Consider the following 25,785-nt stretch of genomic DNA (forward strand, 5'->3'; position numbering starts at 1 on the left):
GTGTTTTCACAGGCTTCCCTTACATACCATGATATGTCCCTACCTTTTGTTTCTAAGCAAATATAGTCTGGATCCTCTCCATGGGAATTGTCTTCTTGATTTTTGCATTTATTCACACATAGTTAACTCAAGGGGTCCAGCTTTCCCCCAACTTTTAACTCATCAAATCCATAGGTACCTTGGTTTCTGAAAGGAAAGGAGATGAGTAGCTCTAGGCAATTAAAACTAATAACATCATTTGTTATTATATGGCCCTAATTTCCAAATATATCCCATTTGACTCCAGTAGTTAGAAATGAGTTTCCTGTAACAAAGAATTAAAAAAGAAAGAAAGAAAGAAAGTGGTTCAGTGAAATGGCTCAACGTATCAACCAAATCTGACAATACATTCTAGGCAAAAACCTTAATCCAGGAAACAGTTTTTGGTGCCTTCCTACCTCCTTGAAAAAGATTTATTCATGAATCTTGCCTCTTCTTTAGGAGCTCATTACATGCAGTACGGCTGCCAAAGCAATCTTCTTAGCACAGTGTAAGTGTTTAATAAATGTTTTTCCATTCATTCACTCATTCAGTCAGTCAGTCATTTATAAAGCACATGTCTAGCCATATTTCTCTTCTGCTAGGATTAAATGCAAACTTTCCTGTATAGCATTTAAAGTTCTTCACAATCTGGTTCCAACTTGCTCTCCTTTATGCACATTTATGATTGAGCTCAATTGGCCTTTTAGCTGTTCTCATGTCTCATCTCTATTCCCTTGAGTTGGTTATTCCTCCAAGCCTGGAATCCACTAACTCCTCCCCTCCACTGCTTAAAACCTCCTGTTTCCTTAAAAACTAACCTCAAGTTCCTACATGAGGAAGGCATTTCTGGATTTCTCCCACTTCCAGTGTCTACTCCCTCCTTTCCAAATCACCTTATATTTATATTCTATCTACATAAAGTCATGTCTGCTACCTCCTATCATAAAATATGAGCTCCTTGAGGGTAAGGACTGTTTTGTTTTTACATTTATGTCCTCACCCTGGGCAAGTCACTTATCCCTCATTGCCCCAGAGGAAAAAAAAAAAAGAAAAGAAAAAGAAAACAAACAAACAAAAAGGAGGCAGCTAGGTGGAGCCCTGGGTAAAGCACTGGCCCTGGATTCAGGAGGACCTGAGTTCAAATTTGGCCTTAGTTGCATGACACTTACTAGCCGTGTGACCCTGGGCAAGTCACTTAACACTTATTGCCCCAGAAAAAAAAGAAAAAGAAAAAGAAAACAAACATATATGTCCTCAGCACCATACTTTTTTTTATAATTGGTTGATTTTTGCCCTCCAAAGCCTTCCACTTAGGCACCCTACCCACAACTGCTTTTCTTCCTTATTTCCCCACTCGAATTTCCATTAACTCAGTGCCAGCAATTTAAACCATAGGAAACCCTTGATTTCAGTGAATCTATGATTTAGTTATTAATAAGGCAAGTACAATTCTCCTTCCTCAAAGACCATAATAATTTTTTATTTCCTCTTCAAAACCAAGTATTACATGTCATAATATTATGCATATGTTTACACTGTACTAAAAATGTGAATAGTCCTTGTAATGTCACGTAGGTGATATCAGGCAATGCTGGTTGAGTGAAAGCTCTGACAGGTTCAATCAAGTCGGAAAGGCTTGAGACAGATACCTGAAGAACAGTCTAGCTAAGGGAGGAAATATTGTGTGTTTTTTATAATTATTTTTTTCTTTTCCCTCCCCCTTCCTTCCTTTGTAACTCCTTAAATTGAAAATGTAGTGAGTTTTTCTGCCTTGTTGCTGAGACACAGAATCACCTCTACCACTTTTCTCCTTCCCCCTTCTTATCCAGCTACCTACTCTAGCTTCTGAGTGTTAAAAACAGTAACAACAAAACACAACCTACAGATGGGCTTTTTTCACTGCTCCCATCATCTGTTACTTTTCCTTCCTAATGAGTCTTAGAGTTATTTTTCTTTAGCAACCATTCTTTCTTTTTTTTTCTTTGTTAGTAAAAATTATTTTTCCATAGTTATCTCTTAACCAGATGCTTTGTCTCCATTATGTCTTACCTGAAAGGACTCTACCCTTCTTTTCAGAAATCTTTATTGTTGTTGTTCAGTTGTGTCTGACTCTTCTTGCATTCTGGCTGTCATCCAGACCTATCCCTTCTAACTTTGTGTCATCTAAAAATTTGAAAAGGATAACCACTCCTCCTTCATCCAAGATATTGATAAAATTGTTACAAAAATTCTATGTCTCATGACCAGCAAGATGCAAATTCTCCAGATCCCTTTACCTCTAGCTCTCAGGAAAAAAAAAAAAAAAAAGGAATTAAGTACCACATGTAGAACAGTTACCATTCACTGTTTGCTCAGGACAAAGAAGAGAGAAACTTGACAAGGTAATCTTTACTACTTAACCTTGTGGAACTCTAATTCTGAGATGTATCACTCAGCACCCCTCCTCAATATCCTTCTGTGCTCCACAGCAGAGACAAAAGTGATTTGCAGGTTCACGGGGCATGTCGAGAGAACCCATCCATTTCAGACACACTCCTGACAAACCCTACCACTTGCCTACTCCCAAATCTCAATGAGTGATTGGTACAGAAGCTATGAACTTCCCTGCTTATAACATGGACTGCTTCATTTGGTTTTTTTGTTTGTTTTTGTTGTTGTTGTTGGGTTTTTTTGGTGAGGCAATTGGGGTTAAGTGACTTGCCCAGGGTCACACACAGCTAGTAAGTGTCAAGCGTCTGAGGCTGGATTTGAACTCAGGTCCTCCTGACTTCAGGGAGAAAGAAAAAAAGCAGTTTAGCAAAATTAATGCTTTAACCAACCCTGACAGAATATGCAATATTCTTTGCAAAGAAGGGAAGTCAGAGCCATCAAAATTTTCAAATAAAAAGCATTTTTTCAGATGACACAGCTGTAAAGTATTGTTGAAAAATAGATGATGGAATCAATAATTAATAGCCTAAATTGGTAGGGGAAAACCAATAATATGAAGTGTACTATGGGATTTGTAAAGTCTTGTAACTAGATCCAAAAACTCAATCATGCAAGTCTAAAATAGGGAAGACCTGGCTTGGCAATAGTTCAAGTGAAAAGGGCCAAAGGGTTTTAGGTGATAACAAACTTGATATACAAAGTGTGATTCAGCCACTAAAAAAACAAACAAAAAATGAAATGATAATGTTAGGTTGCATTAAGAAAAGTACAGTTGGGGCAGCTAGGTGGCGAAGTGGATAAAGCACTGTCCCTGGATTCAGGAGGACCTGAGTTCAAATCCGGCCTCAGACACTTGACACTTACTAGCTGTGTGACCCTGGGCAAGTCACTTAGCCCCAATTGCCTCACCAAAAACCAAAAACCAAACCAAACCAAAAAACAACAACAACAACAAAAACAAAAAGAAAGAAAGAAAAGTACAGTTTTCAAATCACAGATCACAGGTTCTAACAGTCCTTTACTAATCTAACAATCCTTCTAATCAGACTTCATCTGAAGTATGATTAAAAGTTCAGATTTGGATTCTACCTTTTAGCAAGACATTGTAAAACTAGAGAATTCTTCAGAGGGTGGTGAAAGGTCTAAGAATCATGTCCTTTGAAAATGCTGACTGGAACTGGGGATGTTTCATTGAAAGAAAAAAAGACTATCAGAGACATTTCAGCTCTTTTCAAATAGTTGACAGCTTTGAGAAAGGTAGTGTAGGGTAACAGATAGATATAGAGCATTAGAGTTGAGAAGACCTGGATTCAAATTCTGCCTCAGAAACTTACTAGCTTTGTGACCCTGGGCAGTTCTCAGTTTTGATTTCCTTATCCATGAAATGGGATAACATCCATACTACACTCCTCACAATGTTGTGAACACCAAGAGATAATGTTATAAACTGCTTTGAAATCCTTAAAGAGCTATATAAATATCAATTTTGTTCAACTCAAATAGACCTTTTCTTTCTGTGGAGGCCAGAATTAGAACCAACAGGTAGGACAAATTTTTTGCTTGACTTAAGAACTTTTTAAAAAATAAAGAAAGGAAATAGGGTGGTTGGATAGGGAGGTAACAAGAATTTATTAAGCACCTACTATTTGCCAGGCACTGTGCTAAGTAAATGCTTCATAATTATTATCTCTTTTGGTCCTCATAATAACTCTGTGAGCTAGGTACTGTTATTATAGATAAGGAAACTGAGGCATACAGAGGTTAAATGACTTGCCTAGGAATACACAGCTATTTAATGTCAGAGGCCATATCTGAATTCAAGTCTTACTGACTTCATGTCCACCACTTTAACTATCACTCCTCTTGTTGCTGGGGTAGAAGGTAGAAAGGGACATTTAGGAAGGGAAGAAAGGAAAGGAAAGAGAAGGATGGAAGGAAAAGAGAAAAGGAAGGAACAGAAGAAAGAAATAATGGCAAAAAATGACAGACATTTTTATCCACTAGAGTTGTCTTAAAAGGAAATGGGCAGTCACATGATCTGGTGAACTCTCCATTTCTTGTGGTATTTTTTAAAAGGTTAAATAGCTATTGGTCAGGGATGCCATTCCTGCCATTGGTTTAGAGTCACAGACTATGTGATATGTAACGTTCTATGATTCTATTAATTTCCTTCATATAATTTCTGACTTTTGGTGGCCAATTTTCTATAATCTCTATCTGTTGCCCTCACTAATGGGCCACTTGAGCTCTCACCATTGTGGTTTCAATATAGCAAGGGTTAGATTTTTTCCCCTCTGGGTGGGATACATAGATATCTACTTCAAATCCCGTGGTCCCTGTTTTGGCAACAGATACACAATAATTCATTTCACCCAGAGCTACTCATTTTATTGATTTCTTCCTCTCTTGCTGGATTTCTGCTCCAGTTATGTGGAATGCTTATTAAATAAACCAAAGAATGAATCTCTGACATCACTACATGTTTGTTGCAGAGATTTCTGAAGTTTAATGGTGTGAAGTCATTTAGTCCATCTCTCTGCCCCCTCATCCCAAGCTTCAATGCTAACCAGTGGTCAGTCAGCCCAATAGCATACTTCCTTCTTCACTCAGAATTGACTGAATTCAATATCAGGAGGTGAAAGGCATAAGACTGTTGAGTTGCTCTGTTATATGTCTTCTCCTCACACTCAGGTCTGTGTTATTTGCATATTTTTCCTGTGCATCTTTCCCAGGCCAAGGGCGCTAGAAACTGTAGTGTGAACATCAGGAAATCCTCAGTAATCATGTGAACAGAAGAATTTTAGCCATTGAAAACTTTGCTGAAGGATCTTTCAGAGTCTTCTCAACTTTTTTCTTTGTTAAATTTTGACTCATTTTTTAAAATTTCAAATTAATTTTTTTTTTTTGGTGAGGCAATCGGGGTTAAGTGACTTGCCCAGGGTCACACAGCTGGTAAATGTTAAGTGTTTGAGGCCAGATTTGAACTCAGGCCCTCCTGACTCCAGGGCTGGTGCTCTATCCACTGTGCCACCTAGCTGCCCCTTCAAATTAGGTTTGGTTTTTTTTTTTTTGCAGGGCAGTGGGGGTTAAGTGACTTGCCCAGGGTCACACAGCTAGTAAATGTCAAGTGTCTGAAGCCGGATTTGAACTCAGGTACTCCTGAATCCAGGGCCGGTGCTTTATCCACTGCGCCACCTAGCCACCCCCCAAATTAATTTTTTTAATTTTTTTTTTTTTTTAGTGAGGCAGTTGGGGTTAAGTGACTTGCCCAGGGTCACACAGCTAGTAAGTGTCAAGTGTCTGAGGCCGGATTTGAACTCAGGTCCTCCTGACTCCAGGGCCGGTGCTCTATCCACTGCGCCACCTAGCTGCCCCCCAAATTAATTTTTTAATGAACAAAAAGTTGCTTTCTCTCTCTTCTGCCCCTCTAGCTCCCCAGCCTCTTATTTAACTTATAAAACCCCTTAAACTCTTAAAAAACCCTCTAGCTTCATGTGTTCAAAATTATAGTAAAACTTGTACCCAAGATATTGTTTTGGTTTTGTTATTGTTTTTGTTGAGAATCTTGTTTATAGATATTTTGGGGTTGTTCTCTTCTTTTCAGTTTGTGCCATGAGCATCCTTGTCTCAATGTGCTTTAATGGCTCTTTGTTATGGGAGTGTTTTTAAAAAATATTCTTCCAGCCTACTTCTTAACTTCGGACTTCATATTAGAGCTCATCTCTTCACATTTTGGGAGGGGATGATTGGGCTGAATGTGTGTCCTCTTGGGTCCTATTGCTACTTTCTTGGTGTGTTGATTGTTGCGTTATCCTAGGGTCTCACAAATAACTCAGGTTGCAGACCAGCCAACTTTCCTTCCTTCTTAAGTGATCTCATCCAGGGCAAAGTCTGATCACTGCCCCCTTTCTTTTAGCTCTGCAAGTTACTGACTTGTGTTTGGTCCGGAACACACTTGTGAGCTTGCCTCTGGTTGAAATGTCAGTAGTGTTACTGGACTCAGCCAATATTGTAGAGCTGAAAAGCTTTGCTGGTCTGTGCTTTCTGCCCTGGTTGTCCCTCTGTACACTTCTGACCAGACTTGAGGCTGGAACTGAGACTCTCCTCTGCCCCTGGGATCAGAGCCAATCAGCTGGTATTTGCTTTTTATCTCGTTCTTTGCTAAATACACAAGTTGTGGCCCATCTCTCTGGAATATCATCACTGCATGTCCTTTCTTGAATCTACACTGACTCTGGAATTGGATAATGAGCAATAGACCATGCTAGTTGGCACCTGTTTTTGTAAACTGAATGGAGCCAGACTCCTTTCTGTGGAGGTGAGACTCCTTATTGTTTGGTTCACAGCACTGATCATCTTTTATTCTCAGCATTAGAATTCTCTGTGAGGTCATTCTGCCTAGACCCTGACAGCAGGTTCTGCAAACCTTTCTGTCTTCTTTTGCCAACTGGGTCTAGAAAAATAACTCAATGTGATTTTCCCCTTTTATTGCTGTTTATTCTTATTATTGCTATTTTCTTTTCTTCTCCATCAGGAGTCTGGCCTGGTGCACTTTCTAGATCTCTGTGCAGGAATTGTGGAGGAGAACTTGACTGTACTTTCTTCTCATGTTTTATCATCTGGGCTCTACCCTTCTCATTTCTTTTACAGTTCTTTCTTCACAAGATCTCATTTTGTTTTTTATAACTTAAAAAAAATCATTTACTTTTTTTCTAGCAATTCTAATTGACCTTATAACAAAGTTGTGGTTTTTTTCTTTGGGGTCTTCCTTGTAAATATCATTCTCTTCTACTTTTGTGTCTTGGACATTGCTGGCTCCATAAAAGCTATGGATGATGGGAGTCTTTCTTGGCATTTTGTTTGCTTATTCTTCTAACCTTAATAACCAAATCGGGACTTTAGGTTATGGCCAGGCACTGTGAACTTCTAAGGGACTGTAAGAGCCTTGTTTGGTTCTGATATGTGTTATCCTGGTTCCTGGTGCTGATCTGAGACTAGGGAAGGTTCTTACCCATCCATGACTATACTTGGAGTGAAAATGTGGGTAGAGATAGAGGGAAAGTCTAGAATAAATACTTTGGTAAGTCTTCCTACCATCCCAATGACACTGTGAATAGCATATTGGCCCTGGAGTCAGGAAGACCTGAGTTCAAATCTGGTCTCAGAAACTTATTAGCTGTGTGACCCTGAGCAAGTCACTCATATTCTCTGTCTCAATTTTCCCAACTGTAAAATTAGAGTAATAGTAGTACCTACCTCCCAGGGTTGTTGTGAGGATCAAATGAAATACTATTTATATGTGCCTGGCACATAGTGAGACTTAATAAATGTTTCCTTCCTTCATTCTTTCCTTGTTTGCTTCTTTCCTTCCTTTTTTCTTCCTCCATTCCTTCCTTCTCCCCTTCCTTCATTCTCTTGTTTCCTTCCCTTGCTTCCTATCTTCCTTCCTTCCCCCATCCCCACCATGTGTACTGGGAGGAATACTTCCATCAGTGAGTTGAGTATAAAAAGAAGAATTTGACTTGATGTGTATCTTTGAATCCTATGAAGATTAGTGATTTTTCAGTTTCTACTCTGGAAATCAAATCTGCATCTGTAGTGTTTAAAAGATCTTGGAAAAAAGAAATATGGGGAAAAGATGATTAAGAGTGTCAATCAGGGGCAGCTAGATGGCTCAGTGGATAGAGCACCGGCCCTGAAGTCAGGAGTGCCTGAGTTCAAATCCGGCCTCAGACACTTAACACTCACTAGCTGTGTCACCCTGGGCAAGTCACTTAACCCCAATTGCCTCACCAAAAAACAAAACAAAACAAAACAAAAAAAGGAGTGTCAATCAATTATTTAAAAACAAAAATCACCAAAATGCATCCCAACTTTTTCAGTGGTCTTCCAAAAAAATTAAATATGGTAATTCTATGAATGAAATGCTTTGTTGTTCTTTGAAAGTCCTTGGTGACATTAAAATACTTTTCTTTCCATTGGAAGAAGTTCCTCATTAGCAAAGCAGAATAGTATAACAGAAAGAGGTGGGAGGCTTGGGTTCAAATTTTGGCTGTATTATTTAGTATCTTTGACCTTGGGTAAGTCTCTTAACCTAAACTTTCGGGGCCTTAGTTTCCTTATCTTTAAAATGAGGGGGTTAGGGGGCAGCTAGATGGTGCAGTGGTTAAAGCACTAGCCCTGAATTCAGGAGTACCTGGGTTCAAATCCAGCCTCAGACACTTGACACTTAACTAGCTGTGTGACCCTGGGCAAGTCACTTAGCCCCCATTGCCTGCAAAAAATAAAATAAAATAAAATAAAATAAAATAAAATAAAATAAAATAAAATAAAATAAAATAAAATAAAATAAAATAAAATAAAATGAGGGGATTAGAATACGCAGCCTCTAAAGTCCCTTGAGGTCTAATTCTGTGGTCCTCTATCTTGGCAGCCAAACAGAACAATTAAAGTAAAAATGATATGAAAGGTGACCTTGTTCTTTATTTCCTGCAGACTAACATTTCTTTTGTATAACACCAGTGACAAGAAGCTCATCACAGATGCTCTGAATAAAAACCAGTTTTTGAAGAGACTAGACCCTCCACAGATCAAAGATATGGTGGAATGTATGTATGGAAGAAACTACCCACAAGGCAGTTATATTATTAAGCAAGGAGAACCAGGAAATCATATTTTTGTATTAGCAGGTGAGTGATTATTTAGGCTCTTAATTCTTATAAACAATAATTATGTTATTGGCTGTATTTTCATATGTTTTAGATTTTTAAAAAATAAACTTCCTTAATTTGTCTGAGGTTAGCAAATTTTTCATTGTTTAGTCATTTTCAGTTGTGTCTGACTCTTTGTGACCCCATTTAGGGTTTTCATGGCAAATATAATGGAGTGGTTTGCCATTTCCTTCTCCAGCTCATTTCACAGGTGAGGAAACTGACACAACTAGGGTTAAGTGCCTTGTCCAGGGTCACACAGCTAGTAAGTGTCAGAGGCCAGATTTGAACTCAGGAAGAGGAGTCTTCCTGACTTCACGGTCTGGCACTCTGTCCACAGAGCCACTTAGCTGTCTTGAAGTTAGGAAATAGTAATATATAAAACCTGCATTCTATCCCAGAGATATCAGCATTGCTTATTTCCTTCTCACTCAAAAAAAAAAAAAAAACAGTTTGACTTGTAGTACTGCAGCTTACATTGAAATTCTGATGTCAACTTTCTGGGACCAAAATAAACCATTTTAATATGCTTCAAAGTAAATTACTAGTCTTTTGAATGAAAATTTGAAAGCAATCCATCCATGGACAAATGCAGTGAAATGTGGCAGGATTAGAACTGTTTAATCCTTTTATGAACCACTAAAATATTTTCCTTCCTGTCCCATAGTCCTTTGTAGAAGATTAGGAAGACAGTGAATAACACTTGGTTTGGAAATAGAAGCTAAAAAGGAAGCAATTCCCAAATGAAGAGGAATCATATGTATTTATTGAACCCCTTGCCTGCCAAAATGTGAAACAAGCCCCAATTTGGATATTTGAGTGCAAGGGACTAGGCTACTAAGATTGGAGTGATGAAAGAACTATTTCAGGCTTACAGCTTTTATTTATGCTATTCTCTCATTTGAAGAGTCTAATGAATTATTTGATTGGGCTTGGTCCTTGAGTACAAGTTTTAGATTCAAACATGTGATAAGTATGCATATACACAATATGCACATACATATAAATATGTATACTTAGGAATATATGTACAGACACATTAATTCATGCACATATGTGTACAGATGTTCCTGGAACACGTATATATACATGTGTGTGCAATGCACATTTATATGTACACACATGTTTCAGGAATGTGTATTGTATATATATATATATACATGTATATAGATGTAATTATACATTCCTATTTACAGTTGTAGAAGACTATCATTCTGTACTTTGATTATATGAACAGATCAGTTGCTGTAAAATCAATTCCATTTGTTTATGGAATATCACTTTTCATGTCTCTTTGGGATCCTTTTTGGGCTATTAGAATCCCTGGGGGTCATAGTGAGAAGAGCTCTGAATTGCTACAGTCAGAAGATGAGTCCCTCCAGATCTTCTGTGTACTGCCACTGTGACCTTGAGCTCATTGCTTGGTTCTCTCATATGTCAATCAAGGGGTTAGACTAAATAATCTTTAAGCCCCTCCCAACTCTAAAATCTACAAAGCATCGGAATGGTTACCAGTATATTAGCAGTTTCATTATGGCTCAGTTTTTGGAGACTGGTTTTGGAGTTATTTAACTTCTTCATCTTGCAGGTTTCTTCAACTCTAACACTTTGTAATTCACTCTGCATTCAAATGACAAGTTACAATAAAAAAAATATGCATAGTCATTTGAGTTATCCCAAAGTAGAATGGGTTGTATCGAGAGACAATTAATTTTCATTGCTGGAAATTCCTAAACAGAAGCTATTGGTGATTTCTTTGACCACATATTCCTAAATTCTAAAAAGGGGGTCATAATACTCATACCACCTGCTTGATATTATGAGGAAAGTGCTTTTAACAGTATAAATGTTCACTTTAACGTTGCTGGGGTTTTTTGTTTTTTTGTTTTGTTTTGTTTTTGTTTGGTTGTTTTTTGTTTTGTTTTGTTTTGTAGAGGGGATCAGGTATGGGGAGAGATTTTAGAGTTAGCAGGAGGATTACTTCATTTGATCCCATGAGTTCAATGAGAGTATGGTATGGTGCAAAAAGCACCATATTTGTAGCTATAGGATGAGGATGTAAATCCTGACTCTGTCACTTACCACTGTGTGCCCTTGGGTGTGGCTCTTCATCTTTCTGTGTCCCAGTTTCCTTGACATTAAATGAAGGGGTTGAACTAGAAGGGCTTTAACATCTCTTACAAGCCTAAGATCCTAAGGTAGTATCCTCACTTTATATTTGGACTGGGGAAGGGGAGATTTAAATGATTTGCCATAAACAATATAGCTCATTGGTGACATATAGATACATATTCTGAATAATGTGATCCAAAATCTCCTGTTGGATGAGAAAGATGAAATTCAAACAAGATCCCATTTTAACAAATTCTTCAGGCTGACCCGTATATTTTTGTTGTAATGACATTCAGCTTAAATAAATATACTGGCTTAAAATACACATCCCAAGTCATGACCCAGAATTCATCTTGCATCTGTGTGATGAATTAAAGAAAAATTAAATTAAATACTTTAATCTCAATAGGGGAAGGAAGGATGTTACTTTTCCTCAACTAAATTCCTAGATAATTTTCATATTGGGGTTATTTTGTTGGTGGTGGTTGTTTGCTTATTGTATAGATTTTCCACACCCACCCACTATCAGGGTGGTGGCCTGTGTGAGGAAATAATAACTAACATTTATATAGTGTTTTAAGGTTTATAAAATGTACTATAAATGTTTCATTTTGGTTTCACAACAACTCCAGGAGGCAGGTGTTATTATTGCACACTTTTTTTCCAGATGAGGAAACAAAGGCAGATAATTCATGTGACTTGCCCAAGGTCACACAGCTAGTTAGTGTCTGAAGCAGGATTTGAACTCAGGTCTTTCTGATTCCAGGTTCAGCACTCTATCTACAGCATCAAGGAATATGATGCTGTAGATTAATTGATGTTTAGGCATTCATTATATGACTCAAAGCTATAGACAATTAATTTTAAACAGATTAGCAAAGCCCTGTTAATTTCTTCCACATACCAGAGCATGAAAAGAAGTTTTGTTATATAAAACTCCCTTTGTTATTTATTTTTATCTGTGTGCTTTTTGATTCACTTTCTCATTTAGTTTATGTAATTCAGCTTGATTTTTATTGTACTTATCTTCTAAAATTGTGCTTGACAATTTTAGAGGGAAGAGTAGAAGTATTCCAAGGGAACAAACTTCTGTCATCGATCCCTATGTGGACAACATTTGGCGAGCTAGCCATTTTATACAACTGTACAAGGACAGCTTCAGTGAAAGGTACATTTTCCATAACTTTGAACTAGTAAAAAATGTTGATGTGAAGTATTTATATGGTCTTTTCTTATTTATATATACACTGACAGTACATTGAGTGAAGTATTTATATGGTCTTTTCTTATTTATATATACACTGACAGTACATTGAGTGAGCCAAAAGTGCAATGTCCTTTGAGGAAGTGAAATAGAGACTTAATGACATTATCCAGGTGATTTAAATAAACTAGAACATTTCCCCTTGGTTATCTGTATATCTAAAATGGAAATGACTTTTCACTGCATTATTCCAATATCGAAGTAGATCTGTGACCTCAACAAAGTGGGCATTATTTATAATAATGAAGATTGTAGCCTGTCTGTGCTTGCCCATTTTGTGGGACTCTCGTCTGTCTCCATAACCTCATCGCAGGGGGTCCATCCAATGGATTGGGCACCTTCTTTAATTTTTCTTGACAACACAAGGATATTAGTGGAGCACATAGTACATCATTTCATCATTCCAAGTGACCAGCCCTTCATTCATGAAAATTTTTCTTAACCCATCAACTAAAATTGATCCCTTCTGATTCTTCATGTCACAGGGATCGCTCCTATGTAGTGCTTATAACTTGTCTTATGATTTTTTTTCTACAGGTATTATCCCTCAGTAATCTGTATGACCTAGGACAAGTCATTTAAGGTTAATTGTGAAGTAAGGGGCTTGGATAAGATGATGTAGATTCCATTAAGCTTTAAATTTATGATCTTAATTGTATTCCAAGTAACTTGCACAGAGTAGGCATCTAATACAGCTTTGTTGGTAAAGTGTTACATTATTAAAAAAACAGATGGAGCATCTCTTAAACTTGATCTTAATTGATCTTTATAGCTATATCCCTTCAGTTTTCATATGAAGTCATTTCTTCTTTCCTCATTTCAGTATTATAATTTCAGTTGGAAACAATCATTCATCTATTCCTTTTTTACCTCTCTTTTTATTTCCATCTTCATCTTTGTTCTTCTCCATCTACCCGTCTGTTTTCCATAAAGCTGGTTAAAGATTCTTTCACAAAGAAAAACCCATGTCAGTCTCCAGAATGTTAGGAGAAGTATTATAGAAAAATACCATTAGAAGTACTATAAAAATATAGATTCAACTTTAAAGAATCTTCATCTTAATTATACAACCTTCAGGATTAACCTTAGGCTAGTTTCCTTTTGTGTGACAGCATCCATCTGACCTACCTCCCAATGATGTAGGGAGTCCAATAGGACCTTGGCCGAAGTCCTAATCACAGACCTAATGCCAGAGATTCTGTACTGTAAGTGATCTTATGGGCTTAATCTAACCCATATCTGAAGAAGAAATCTCACTACAATATCCAAAAAAAGAGGATCATACAGACTAGACTTAAAGACTCATAGGGAGAGGGAACATAATACCTTCCAAGATATCCCTTTCCATCTTGATAGGAACATTTTTTTTTTTAAAATACATTTATATACAAATAACACTCCCCATAAAATTTTATCTTGTTTTAAAATAAAGGAACATCATAGTAACCACATCTAACAGCTATTATGTAACATCCTGCATCTATATTGACCATCTCTTTGCCAAGAGGAGGCAGAATTGTGCCAGAATTGTTCTTTGCCTTTAATACAAAGAATACCATTTAATGTTATTTTCATTTAAATGATGATGTTGTATATTGTGTGTGGTTCTCTGTATATTGTTCTCTTACCTGTGATTTCTTTATTCTACACCAAAGTTTATAAACCTTTCCATATATATTTGATCTCTTTATATTCATCATTTCTTATTGTGCAGTAATATACTTTTTATTAATTTCCCATAATATATTCAATAATTGCCCATTTGGTGAATGCCACCTCTATTTCCAGTTTTTTAAACCATAAAAAGGATGGCAGTAAATATTTTTGTATACATTTTTATGTCATTTGATCACTTACTTCAGAAAAGGCATGATCTTGTACCAATTCACTATTTTTCATAAATCACAGAATTTCATAGTTAGAAGGAAGATAGTGACTATCTATTCTAACCCTTATCCGAACCAGAATTTCCTTTAAGAAAACATCAAAAATGTTGGTTCAATTTGAGCTCAGAGTACATTAGCACTCCCAGATCTTTTTCATGTTACTGTAGTCTTACCCCAGCTTTGGATTGTTGAAGTTACCTAATGTATAAGATTTTATATTTTTTCTAATTGCATTTCAGAGTCATTTCAATGTTCTAGTAAATCAATACATTTTAAATGCTTTTAAGTAAAAATAACTTGTTATTATTACTATTATTAACTAATGTTATTTAAATGACTTGTTCATGACCACAAGTCTAATAACTATCTGAGAAAGAAATAGAATTGGGCTTTTTTTGAATCCAGGCATAGCCACTCTACCATCTAGATGCCTAGTTCCTCAGCTATCCCTCTCAGCTTTGTACCACCTGCAAATTCAATAAGCATGTTATCTGTGCTTTTATTTTTTATTCTTTTTTCCACTCATGCTTTTATAAAGATCTTTGGTAAAAATATAAAAGTGAAAAAAAGGGGCTGGAGAAAAGTCTATTATACTTCAGCTGAACTTATAAGGGCAGAAGTAGCAGTCATTATTTCAAACATTGTTTGTTGCTAGTCATTTCAGTTATTTCTCCTTGTGACGCCATTTGGAATATTCTTTGCAAAGATACTGGAGTGGTTTGCCACTTCCTTCTCGGGCACATTTTACAAATGAGGAAACTGAGGCAAATGTTAAGCAACTTGCTCAGGGTCACACAGCTAGGAAGTGTTTGAGGATGTATTTGAACTCATGAAGATGAGTCTTCCTGACTCCAGGCTTGGCGCTCTATTCACTGTACCACCATTAGAGAAGTCATGAAATTATTAGCTATTCTGCTTTTGGTAGAGATAGGCAGATGGAGAGACATTCAGATAAGTAAGTGCCCCATCCCTCCTGTATCCTCCCTTTGTGTCAGGTCATTGATCTGTTTCTCAAACTTTTCTTCTATTTCCCTACAGGTGTTATGTAGAATATCCTTTGAGAGCCATGCTCTAATCGTTAGTCTTATTGCACTGAGTGTCAATGATATCTAAGATCTCAAATAATTCTTCCTTATATTAGGAACTATGATTTATCTTCTCCTCTTCCTTCCCTTCCTCCTCCTCCTTCTTCCTTCTCTTCTTCCTCCTCCTCCTCCTCTTCCTTCTCCTCCTCCTTCTTTTTGTGTTTTTTTTTTTTTTTTGCGCATAAACATTTTTAAGGCCCTACATTTTACTGCAGGATTTTTTCTTGAATTTTAGATCCTGTGAACTTATGTGAATGAAGTTCCTTTGATGTCCACTACTCCTTCTTCCATGGATGCATATGCTTCTTATTTACCCCAGTTATAGCAAGTTCCATCCCCTTCTTCCTCTTTTCTACAAGTAGTTTATTTTATTTCATCCTCCCTATTTTTTAAAACTTAAAATTCTTAGATAGAATCAGTCTATTGCCCAAAACTGTTTTTTTTTCTTAAATTCCTCAAAATCCTTTGATAGTACTGAGATTCGGAAAAGACACTTGTTTCTATTACTCATATTACAGGACTTCTTATCCTTTTTTGGAGGGTGTTATTTTATTGTATTGGTATTCTTTTTTTTTTTTTTTGGTGAGACAATTGGGGTTAAGTAACTTGCTCAGGGTCACATAGCTAGTAAGTGTTAAGTGTCTGAGGCTGGATTTGAACTCAGGTCCTCCTGACTCCAGGGCCAGTGCTCTATCTACTGTACCACCTAGCTGTCCCATCATATTGGTATTCTGATGAAGTCTCTGGTCCTCTTTTGAGAATAGTGTTTTTAAGTGCATGACATAAAACCACAGAATTACAAAGGAAATAAATTATATTAAAATACAATTGTAAATATATTTTTAAAAAACCATGTTATATTCCAGGTAGAGAACCCTTCAATATAAGAATTTTAGGGCTGCATCATCATATAGTCCTTTCCAGCTGTTCAAATAAATTCACTTTTCTAGGTTTCTCTTGAAGTGTTGTGTTTGCATTTCAGAGTTCCTACTCAGCTTTGGTATTTTCATCATAAATGTTTGAAAGTCTTCTATTCCATTAAAGATGCATTTCTACCCCTGGAGGATTATACTCAGCTTTTCAGGGTAAGTTCTTCTTGTCTGTAAGTCCATACCTTCTGCCTTTTGGAATCTTGTATTCAGACTTCTGCTCAAGATGGCTGGTTGAGCAGGAAGTAGACTGCTCAGCCCCCACATAACTTCTCCAACAAAATCCTGAAGGTAGTACCACACCAAATAATAATCAAGAAACCCAGTGAGAAACCATATTAAATTATTTCTTTCACTCAATTACCACACAAAAATCAGCCAGAAGTCTGCAGGCTATTGGAAGGGGTGCCCTGCCAGCAAAGTTAATGTCAAACAGCACAACCAGAGATGGGTTATATATCATCATCAAGACTTTATGTCTGGAGGCAGCAAGAGCAAGGGAGTTCCCATGAAAAGGCAGTAGGATAGACAGGAAACTCAGGTCAGGAAGCTTAAATGTCTCAGAGAATAACAGCAGGCAGTGGCCAAAACTAGTGCAGATATACCAGCTGACATATCCTTACTGCTCTGTCCTGAGAAACCATAGAGGACCATAAGTATCTCATTTTATGAATGTTGTAAGATGTAACCATGGGAAATAGAGTCAATGCAGTAACTCAAGGGACCCAGGACTAGAACAAGGAGGACTGACCATCTCACCTAAATCCACAGCCAAGGCAGAGCCTTGGAACTGGCACTAAGCCTCAGTTCTGGAACTAAAGCTGAAGAGATGAGGAAATCAAAGAAAAACACTGACCAGTATCAAACATTATTGCAGATATAGAAATCCTTCAAAAGAAGGAGAGGGTAAAGTGTAACAACTATAAATAGAAACTCAAAAGAAAAAATGGACTTTCCACAAGTACTACATGGATACCTAGAAAATGAAGCAAGAGCTAAAAATGAAAAGTTCTGGAAGAAAGAAGGAAATAAATAGCTTAGAATAGAAAGTAGCAAAACTTACCCAATAGTAGACTCCCTAAAATACAAAATAGACCAAACAGAAGTCAGTGTTTCCACAAGATTGCAAGAAATGTTAGAACAAATCAATTGTTTTTTAAAATAGAAGAAAATATTAAGATATTTGATATCAGAAAGAACTTATTTAAAGAACAGGCCAAAGAGTGATCATTTAAGAATCACTGGACCATTTGAAAATTATGATTTAAAAATAGGCCTGGCTGCTTTGTTCCAAGGAATCATATTAAAATTTCACAGATCTATTAGAACTATAGGGAGGAAAAAGATTCTACTGATCACCTCCTGAAAGAAATCCCAAACTGAAATCCCCTAGGAACATATAGCTCAAATCCAGACACTCCCCTTGAAAGAAAGAAGCTGCAAGCACCCAGAAAGAAGTAGCTCAAGTATCAAGAAATCACAGTCAGGATCACATAAGACCTGACAGCCACCACCATGAAAGAGTGAAGAGCTTGAAATATGATATTCTTAAAGGCAAAAATGTAGGTTTACAACCAAGAATAACTTATTTGGCAAAGTTAAGTATAATCCTACAGGGGAACAATGGATCTTTAATGGAATAGAAGACTTTCAAACATTTCTGATGAAAAAAACCAACATTGGATGGGAACTTTGAAATGCAAATACAGGAGGAGTACAGAGAAACTGAGAAAAATATGCATATTTGAGTAATTGGGAAGGAACTGTATGATTTTAGAGGATGAAAAGAAAGAAGTGTGTCTTCAGAACTTTAGAGTTCTGAACAAAAGGATAATGAGGAAATTAGATAAGAAAAATTGAGGTCCTGGTGGGGTGGGTAAATTGGTTCTGTTTTGAGGACTTACAGAAGAGCAAAGGAAATAATGGTAAAAGGAATACACACAAGCATAGAAAGAATGAAAAGATGGGTGGAATTTGAGTTTACAAACATATCAACATATTGATTCTTAATACAAATAGAAAAAGAATTTTGTTTTAATATGCACTGCTAAAATGCGAGTATATATACACCTATAGACCTATACATCTGTATATTTGAGTTTACAAACATGGAAGAAGGGGTGGTTGGAGTGGGCATTAGATGAACTTCACTTTTATTTGAAACAGAGGCAGAAGAATTAATCACATAAACATACTCACACACATCATTTGATATAGATAGACATGAGCCAGATCAACTCTATGCTAATGCTCCCTCTAACATTGAGTAATTTATCTCCAGGATTGTAGTTCTAAGGAACATCTGTGGTCAAGAACTGGCAGCCAGTGTTAGTCAAGACAGTCAGCAAGTATTTAAGTACCTACTATGTGCTGGGCACTGTGCTAAGTTCTGAGGATGTAAAGAAAGACAGAAAACAGTCTCTGTACTAAAAGAGTTCACCATCTAATGGGGGAGACAATACACAAAAAACTAAAACAAAACAAGATACAGACAGAACAAACTGAAGGTTGTTAAGGGCAGCACAGACAATGATGAGTCCTTGTTTCCAACTGGTCATCAGGATATGGCTTGGAGGAGTCTCAGGGTCAGGATGCTTATAGCATTAATATAAGAGAAAATGGTTTTGTGTAATGAAAGAGATTTATATTAATCATCAAATTTATTTATTAAATTTAATAACTTATATTGTCAAAGGATATAAGATATCACTATTGTTATGAACATATTGATTCTTAATACAAATAGAAAAAGAACTTTGTTTTAATATGCACTGCTAAAATGTGAGTATATATACACCTATACATCTGTACATATACACTATACATATATACACATATACTATACATATGTACATATATACTGCTAAGGTATGTGTGTATATATATTTACATACATATATCACAATATATTAGCAATGTGTATACACACATATACATATACATTATCAAATGGGAGTTGGGCAGTTTTGGAGAGAAAATGATTTGTAACATAGACTTGGGAATTTAGATTTCTTTTTTTTAATTAAAAAAATATATATCATAAAAGAATTTTACTATTTTCCAGTTACATGTAAAGATAGTTTTCAACATTTTTTCTTAAGATTTTCAGTTCCAAGTTTCTCTCCCTCCCTCCCTTCCCTCCTCCCTCCCCAAGACATAATGCAATCTGATATAGGTTATAGATGTACAATCACATTAAACATATTTCTGCATTAGTCATATTGTGAAAGAATCAGAACACAAGGGAAAAACCTCAAAAAAGGAAAAAAAAACCCACCTCAGCCAAACAGTAGAAACAGTATGGTTCAATCTGCATTCAGAATCCACAGTTGTTTTTTCTGGATGTGGAGAACATTTTCTATTATGAGTTCCTTGGAGTTGTCTTGGATCATTGTACTGCTGAAAAAAGCCAAGTCTATCACAGTTGATCATCACACAATGTTGCTGTTACTATGTAAAATGTTCTCCTGGTTCTGCTGACTTTACTCAGCATCAGTTTCTCTTAAGTCTTTCCAGGTTTTTCTGAAAACTTCCTGTTCATCATTTCTTACAGTACAATAGTTTTCCATTACATTCATATACCACAACTTGTTCAGCCATTCTCCAATTGATGGGCATTCCCTCGATTTCCAATTCTTTGCCACCACAAAGAGAGCTGCTATAAATATTTTTGTATATATAGGTCTTTTCCCCTTTTCTATGATCTCTTTGGGATACAGACCTAGTAGTGGTATTACTGGGTCAAAGGGTATGCACAATCCCATAGCCATTTGGACATAGTTCCAAATTGCTCCCCAGAATGGTTGGATTCGTTCATAACTCCACCAACAATGCATTAGTGGTAAATTAGATTTCTTTTCAACAAGGTAGAATGATACCTCACTTCCGGAACATTTGAATGCTACAAAGGGACAAAGATTTTTTTATTTATTAAAAACTAGATAAATGTGATTGTTAAGAAACTTAGTTTTATGTGACTATTGAGAGAGTACTTTCTTACCATGGTACCAATGAGAGAGTACTCAAGAGCAATAAGCATCATGGGTATTTCAGCTCATTAGCATATAAATGTTTTTGAATAAAGAGGGCAAAACCAAGACAATGAGAAATTATATAAACATTTGGAGGATGGGAGTGATTTACAAAAAGAATTTTGATTTGATAGGGCAAATTTGAGGAGCTATGACTTTTTCAGTAAAAGGTTTGACCCTGAGAGAATGCAAGCTCTCATTTGAGAAACTGAATGCATCATTGCAGTCACAACAGGGGAGGAAAAGGAAAGAAGCTGAGAATAAAAACTGAAGACACCACAGGGGGTCTGAGAAGCTGCCTTGGGGGAGCTGAGAGAATGCTTCCCCTGCCTCATTCCTGATTGGCTGCAGAAAAAATTGACTTCATCCTCTGAGAGGTCCAGCTGCTGCTCTTGAGCTCCACCTAGAGTTGGAGAAAGGTGCTTTTTCATAAGTTGTTTTCTTCTGCCATCTCTGGCTTCAGAAGGAAAAGGAAGAAGAGGGCTTTGGTATCATGAAGAGTTAGAGTTGTATTGTTGTGAGCTGCATTCTGATTGGACAGCATCGGCAAGGCTAGAGATGACCAGTTTGATGAGCTTTGCACTTTGGCTCAAGGAGAACTGCTATTCTCAATAAGAGCTAATAGTTCCTTGTTTTTGTTTGTTCATTCTAGTTGTGTCCAACTCTTCATAACCCCATTTGTTTTATTTTGTTATGTTTTTGGCAAAGATGCTGGAGTGGTTTCCCATTTTTCCTTCAGCTCATTTTACAGATGAGGAAACTGAGGCAAACAGGATGAAATGACTTGTAGTCCTTTGGCTTAAAAAAGAACTGCTGTTCTTACTAAGAACTAAAAGTTTCTCATTGCCTTTTTTAGGGTCATAATTAGTTTGAATGTAAAGGGTTTGAATAGAGAAGTTAAGAGGATGTATTGACTGACAAGTAGTGAGGATTGATAGTCAGCAGGGAGCTGACCATGTGGTACAGATCACCCTGAATGGTCCAATAATCCAGAGTCATGAGCCCTGAGCCCATTAGTTTTCCTTAGTTTTCCTCCCACATGGATTTCCTTGCCAGATTCCTGTTAAGTATGTGCCTAGTTTTCTTTATAACAATCGAGTACATTAGTAGAAGAGTGTGTTCTGGGTTTATATGTGTATTGTGATATAAATTTTATTTATATAATCTTTAAAACATGTTTTTTCTTATTATTGTTCCTTTTATTTTTTTATTAAGTACATGCTTATATTTATGATTCAAGAATTGGCATTATTTTGAGTGACTGGCTATGTAGATAGGAAACCCATTGGATATTTTTTGGGAGGGAGGAGAAAAGAAAGGAAGGGGAAAAGTACTTATTAAATGCCTACCGTATGTCAAGATGTGTGTTAAGTATTTTACAAATATTGTCTCATTTAATCCTTATAATAGCACTATGAGGTAGTGTAAAATCCTTATCTTACAGCTGAGTAAACTGAGCCTATCAGAGGTTAAGTGACTTGCCAAGAGTCTCACAGCTAGTAAGTGCCTGCAGTCATATTTGAACTCAAGTTTTCTTGACTCTATGCTTAGTCCTGTATCCAGATGTTTAAATTGGAGACTCAAGAACTAGGGGTATTGTGGGGTGTTTTTGACTTTAAAGGGGTTATCCTTAGGACCTTGAAAGAGTTTGAATGTGACTTTGTGGTGTGTCTATCTCCTGGAACCTTCAGTCTGCTAGTGGGAGAGCAGCTTGGAGTGAGTGAGTCATGCCTGGTTGGGGTGTTTGATATACCCAGGTAAATGTGGGCACCAAGTATAACATCATGGCGACTTGTGCAGGTGGGAAACCCATTGGATGGGGAGGCCAGTGTGTGACTGGTTGCATCAAGAATTTCTTGGTTTTCTTAAACATTTTGATGATTAAAGTGATGAAATGACCTTTTTCTTTCTTTTTGTCTGAAGCTATCTCCAATGTGAAGACATGGGCACTAGATAGAGAAGTATTCCAGAATATTATGAGAAGAACAGCTCAAGCTAGAGATGAACAGTACAGACAGTTCCTTAGGAGGTAAGAGTAATATCCTGGGACTTTTAACAGAAGATCCTACTCCCTAATAGATATCTTACATCTCAAAAAAATATAGACAATGACGAATAGTAAGAACCTGCAAAAACTTGTGACAGATCTACAACGTTTTCACTGATAGCAAAAGCACTTTTCTGACAATACTCATTTCAATGTTACTGGACTAAAAGAAATCAAATCATTAGCTTGAAATAAAAATCAGCAGGCTTTCCTATAAAATATAGTACCTTTATTTTAGCCCAACTACAGAAAGTCTGGATGTGAGGGAAAAAAAAATAACAACAATTAAAAAAACCCAACAACAACAAAGACTCACCCACCAAAGTACTTCCTAATAATTACAATTGTCAAAAAAGTGGAATGAATTGTCTCAGGAATGGGTCTCCCTTACTGGATTTTTAAATAATTTGTCATTTGTTTAATAAGTATATATTTTTTCTCCCCAACACATCCTTGCCCATCATCCCCAAATTTCCCAACAGGAAAAAAAAAACCTTGTAACAAATATGTAAAGTCAAGCAAAACAAATTCCCACATTGGCCATGTTAAAAATGCAGGTTTTGTTCTACATCTTGAGTCTAACAACCCTCTGTCATGAGGTGAGTGGCATTTTGTCCTTTGGAATCATGTTTGTCATTGTACTGATCAGAGAGTTCTTAAGTTTTAAAAAGTTATATGTATTTACAGCAGTATTCTATAGTATAAATTGCTTACCTGGTTCTGCTGATTTCACTCTGCATAAGTTCATACAAATCTTCACTAGTTTCTCTTAAAAGAACCCTTTCACCATTTTTTATGCCATGGTACTATTTCCTTATATTCAATTACCATAATTGTTCAGCCAATCCCCAGTTAGTGACCACCTCCTTAATGGTGAGTTTAGTGCTATCACCAAATATTTACATACTTATAGGTCTTCTTCTTCTCTGATTCCTTTCAGGTCTATAGACCCAGTAGTGATATGACATACCTGTTAAGGGAATGCACAGCTCTTTGAGGGGCATGGTTCCAATTGCTTTCTAGAATGGCTAAAGCAAAACACAGCACAACTTTACCAACAATGCATTAATGTGCCTCTTTTCCTGGAGTCCCTCCAGATTTATTATTTTCATTTGTTAAATTTGCCAATTTAAATTTGCTAACTTGAGAGGTATGAGGTGGAACTTCAGAGCTGTTTTATTTTATTTATTATTATTAATTAAATATTAGGGGTTTAGAACATTTTTATATGGCTTTTGGTAGCTTGGATTTCTAATTCTGAAAATTTCCTGTTCATATTTCTTGACTATTTAGCAGTTGGGGAAAGACTAATATCTTAGAAATCAGAAACATACTCCAATTAAATTTCCTCCGTTTACCTGCTCTTCTAATTTTAGCTGCATTGGTTTTTAAATGGAATTTCATATTCCTTCTCTTCCTGCTGGATTTAATTGATAGCAGATAGAAACATTGCTGGTTCATGTAGGCTTATTTTATATCCTACGACTTGCTCAAATTGTTGTTTCAATTAATTTTTAGTTAACTCTCTGGGCTTCTTTAGGCAAACCATCATCTTAGCAAAATGCAATAATTTTGCTTCCTCTGTGCCTGTGTTTATCCTTTCAATTTCTTTTTCCTGTCTTATTGCTATATTCAGCATTTCTAGACCTCGTGTAATGATGATGTTGGACATCTCTGCTTAGTTAAATAAGCAAAATTTAAAAATCTCTTTTAAAATATATCTTCATTTGATCTTATGCTCATCATTGGTTTTAGATAGATTCATTGAAAAATTTCAAGCAGATGTTATTAAATAAAATATGGTGGGAATTCTTTTTCTGATATGAGTCGTATTTGATGTACTTTGAATTCCTTCCCCTCTCTAAAATTGTAGATTCCATATTCCCACCAATAGATAGTCCTGGTGTGATTAACTCAGGCAGAAAGCACCACTTGAACATAGGTATCCTAAAGACCTGAAGATTTCATATTGTAAAACATTCTAGAGTGAATATGATACTCTACCTCTTTAACACCCCCTTCCCTTTACCCCCCTCCCCGCCAAAGTTTAGTGTACATGGTCATTATTAGCGATGTCTTAGGGAGCATTCTGATCTACTAGAGAAAAAACAAAACAAAACACTCTATCCAAGACCTTGTTTAGAAACCAATATACTCTGCCATGGAGAAAAGAAGCCCAAAAACTTAACTGGTACCTAGTACAGATAGTTAAAATAGTCTATCTGGTCTGTCTTTTGAAAACTCTTTCCTTATAATCTTTTTCTCTTCTAATTCCCAGAAAAGACTATTTTTTTCAGGGAAGACCATTTACAGATTTAATGGATGCTAAATTAGGACTTGGATTAGGCCTTAATAACCATTAGTTATTGATCTTTGGGGACTATAAGACAAGATCCCTTATGGAAACTATTTCTTCTTAATACATTTCATTTAAAAAATGTTTCACTTAAATATATATTGGTTTTGTTCATAGTATTTGGTTAGCTCTTTGTATTTTTCAAGGAATGTGTTTTGTTGGCGCAAAGTCACAGTTTGCATTGTTTTTATGTTTTTATTTTTGACATAGCATTTTCCCCTCCCATGGTTTTGATTTTAAGAAAATATCATTGGTGCCATGAAAGCTGTTATACACTCTAAAGGGCTTGCCAATTTTCCTTACCTAAAAGAATAACTGTAAATTATGTATGGTGGAAACTTCTCTTTTCTAGGAGAGGATGTGAAAGTTTGAATTATATAATACTGTTCAAAATATGATTGTTTGCTGGAATATTAAGTTTTGGTATTGCATTTCATTGAAGGTATATAATAATTATTATCGTTATCATTAGAAGGGAATAGGCATTGTTAAGGACTTAATATTTGCGGGGCATTATGCTAAGTACTTTACAAACAATATATCATTGGATCCTCACAACAACCCTGGAAGGTAGATGCTATTATTATCCCCATTTTACAGTGAGGAAACTGAGGCAGACAGAGGCAAGTGACTTGCCCATGGGTCACACAGCCAGTAAGTGTATGAGGCTAGATTTGACTTTAGGCCCAGCACTATCTACTGCACCATTTAGTTGCTGCTGTTGCTGCTAATTAGTACTGTTGTTGTTGTTGTTGTGGTTGTTATTGTTATGCCCTTTGCATGCCTCTGGCTACCAGTAATTTTAAAGGATGAAAGAGTGTGACTAAGTTTTCCAGCCCTAATTTTTTTTTAATTATCTCCCAGGCCCTAATCTTGACTTAATTACAGACAAATTTGAATCTCTTTTCCCTCTG

The 25,785-nt window shown here is 36.4% G+C and overlaps 1 protein-coding gene across 1 annotated transcript in view; it reads left to right on the forward strand.

The window, feature by feature from the left end:
- The window catches only part of PRKG2 (protein kinase cGMP-dependent 2), a 128,453-nt gene that overhangs the window by 33,524 nt on the left and 69,144 nt on the right, over nucleotides 1-25,785 (forward strand). The window contains exons 3-5 of the mRNA XM_043971072.1: nucleotides 8,974-9,140; nucleotides 12,328-12,441; nucleotides 22,392-22,497. Of these exons, the coding sequence (XP_043827007.1) occupies nucleotides 8,974-9,140; nucleotides 12,328-12,441; nucleotides 22,392-22,497 (387 nt within the window). The remainder of the gene's footprint in view (nucleotides 1-8,973; nucleotides 9,141-12,327; nucleotides 12,442-22,391; nucleotides 22,498-25,785) is intronic.

The sequence above is a fragment of the Dromiciops gliroides genome, chromosome 6, assembly GCF_019393635.1.
Source record: "Dromiciops gliroides isolate mDroGli1 chromosome 6, mDroGli1.pri, whole genome shotgun sequence".
In the NCBI taxonomy this organism is placed as follows: domain Eukaryota; kingdom Metazoa; phylum Chordata; class Mammalia; order Microbiotheria; family Microbiotheriidae; genus Dromiciops; species Dromiciops gliroides.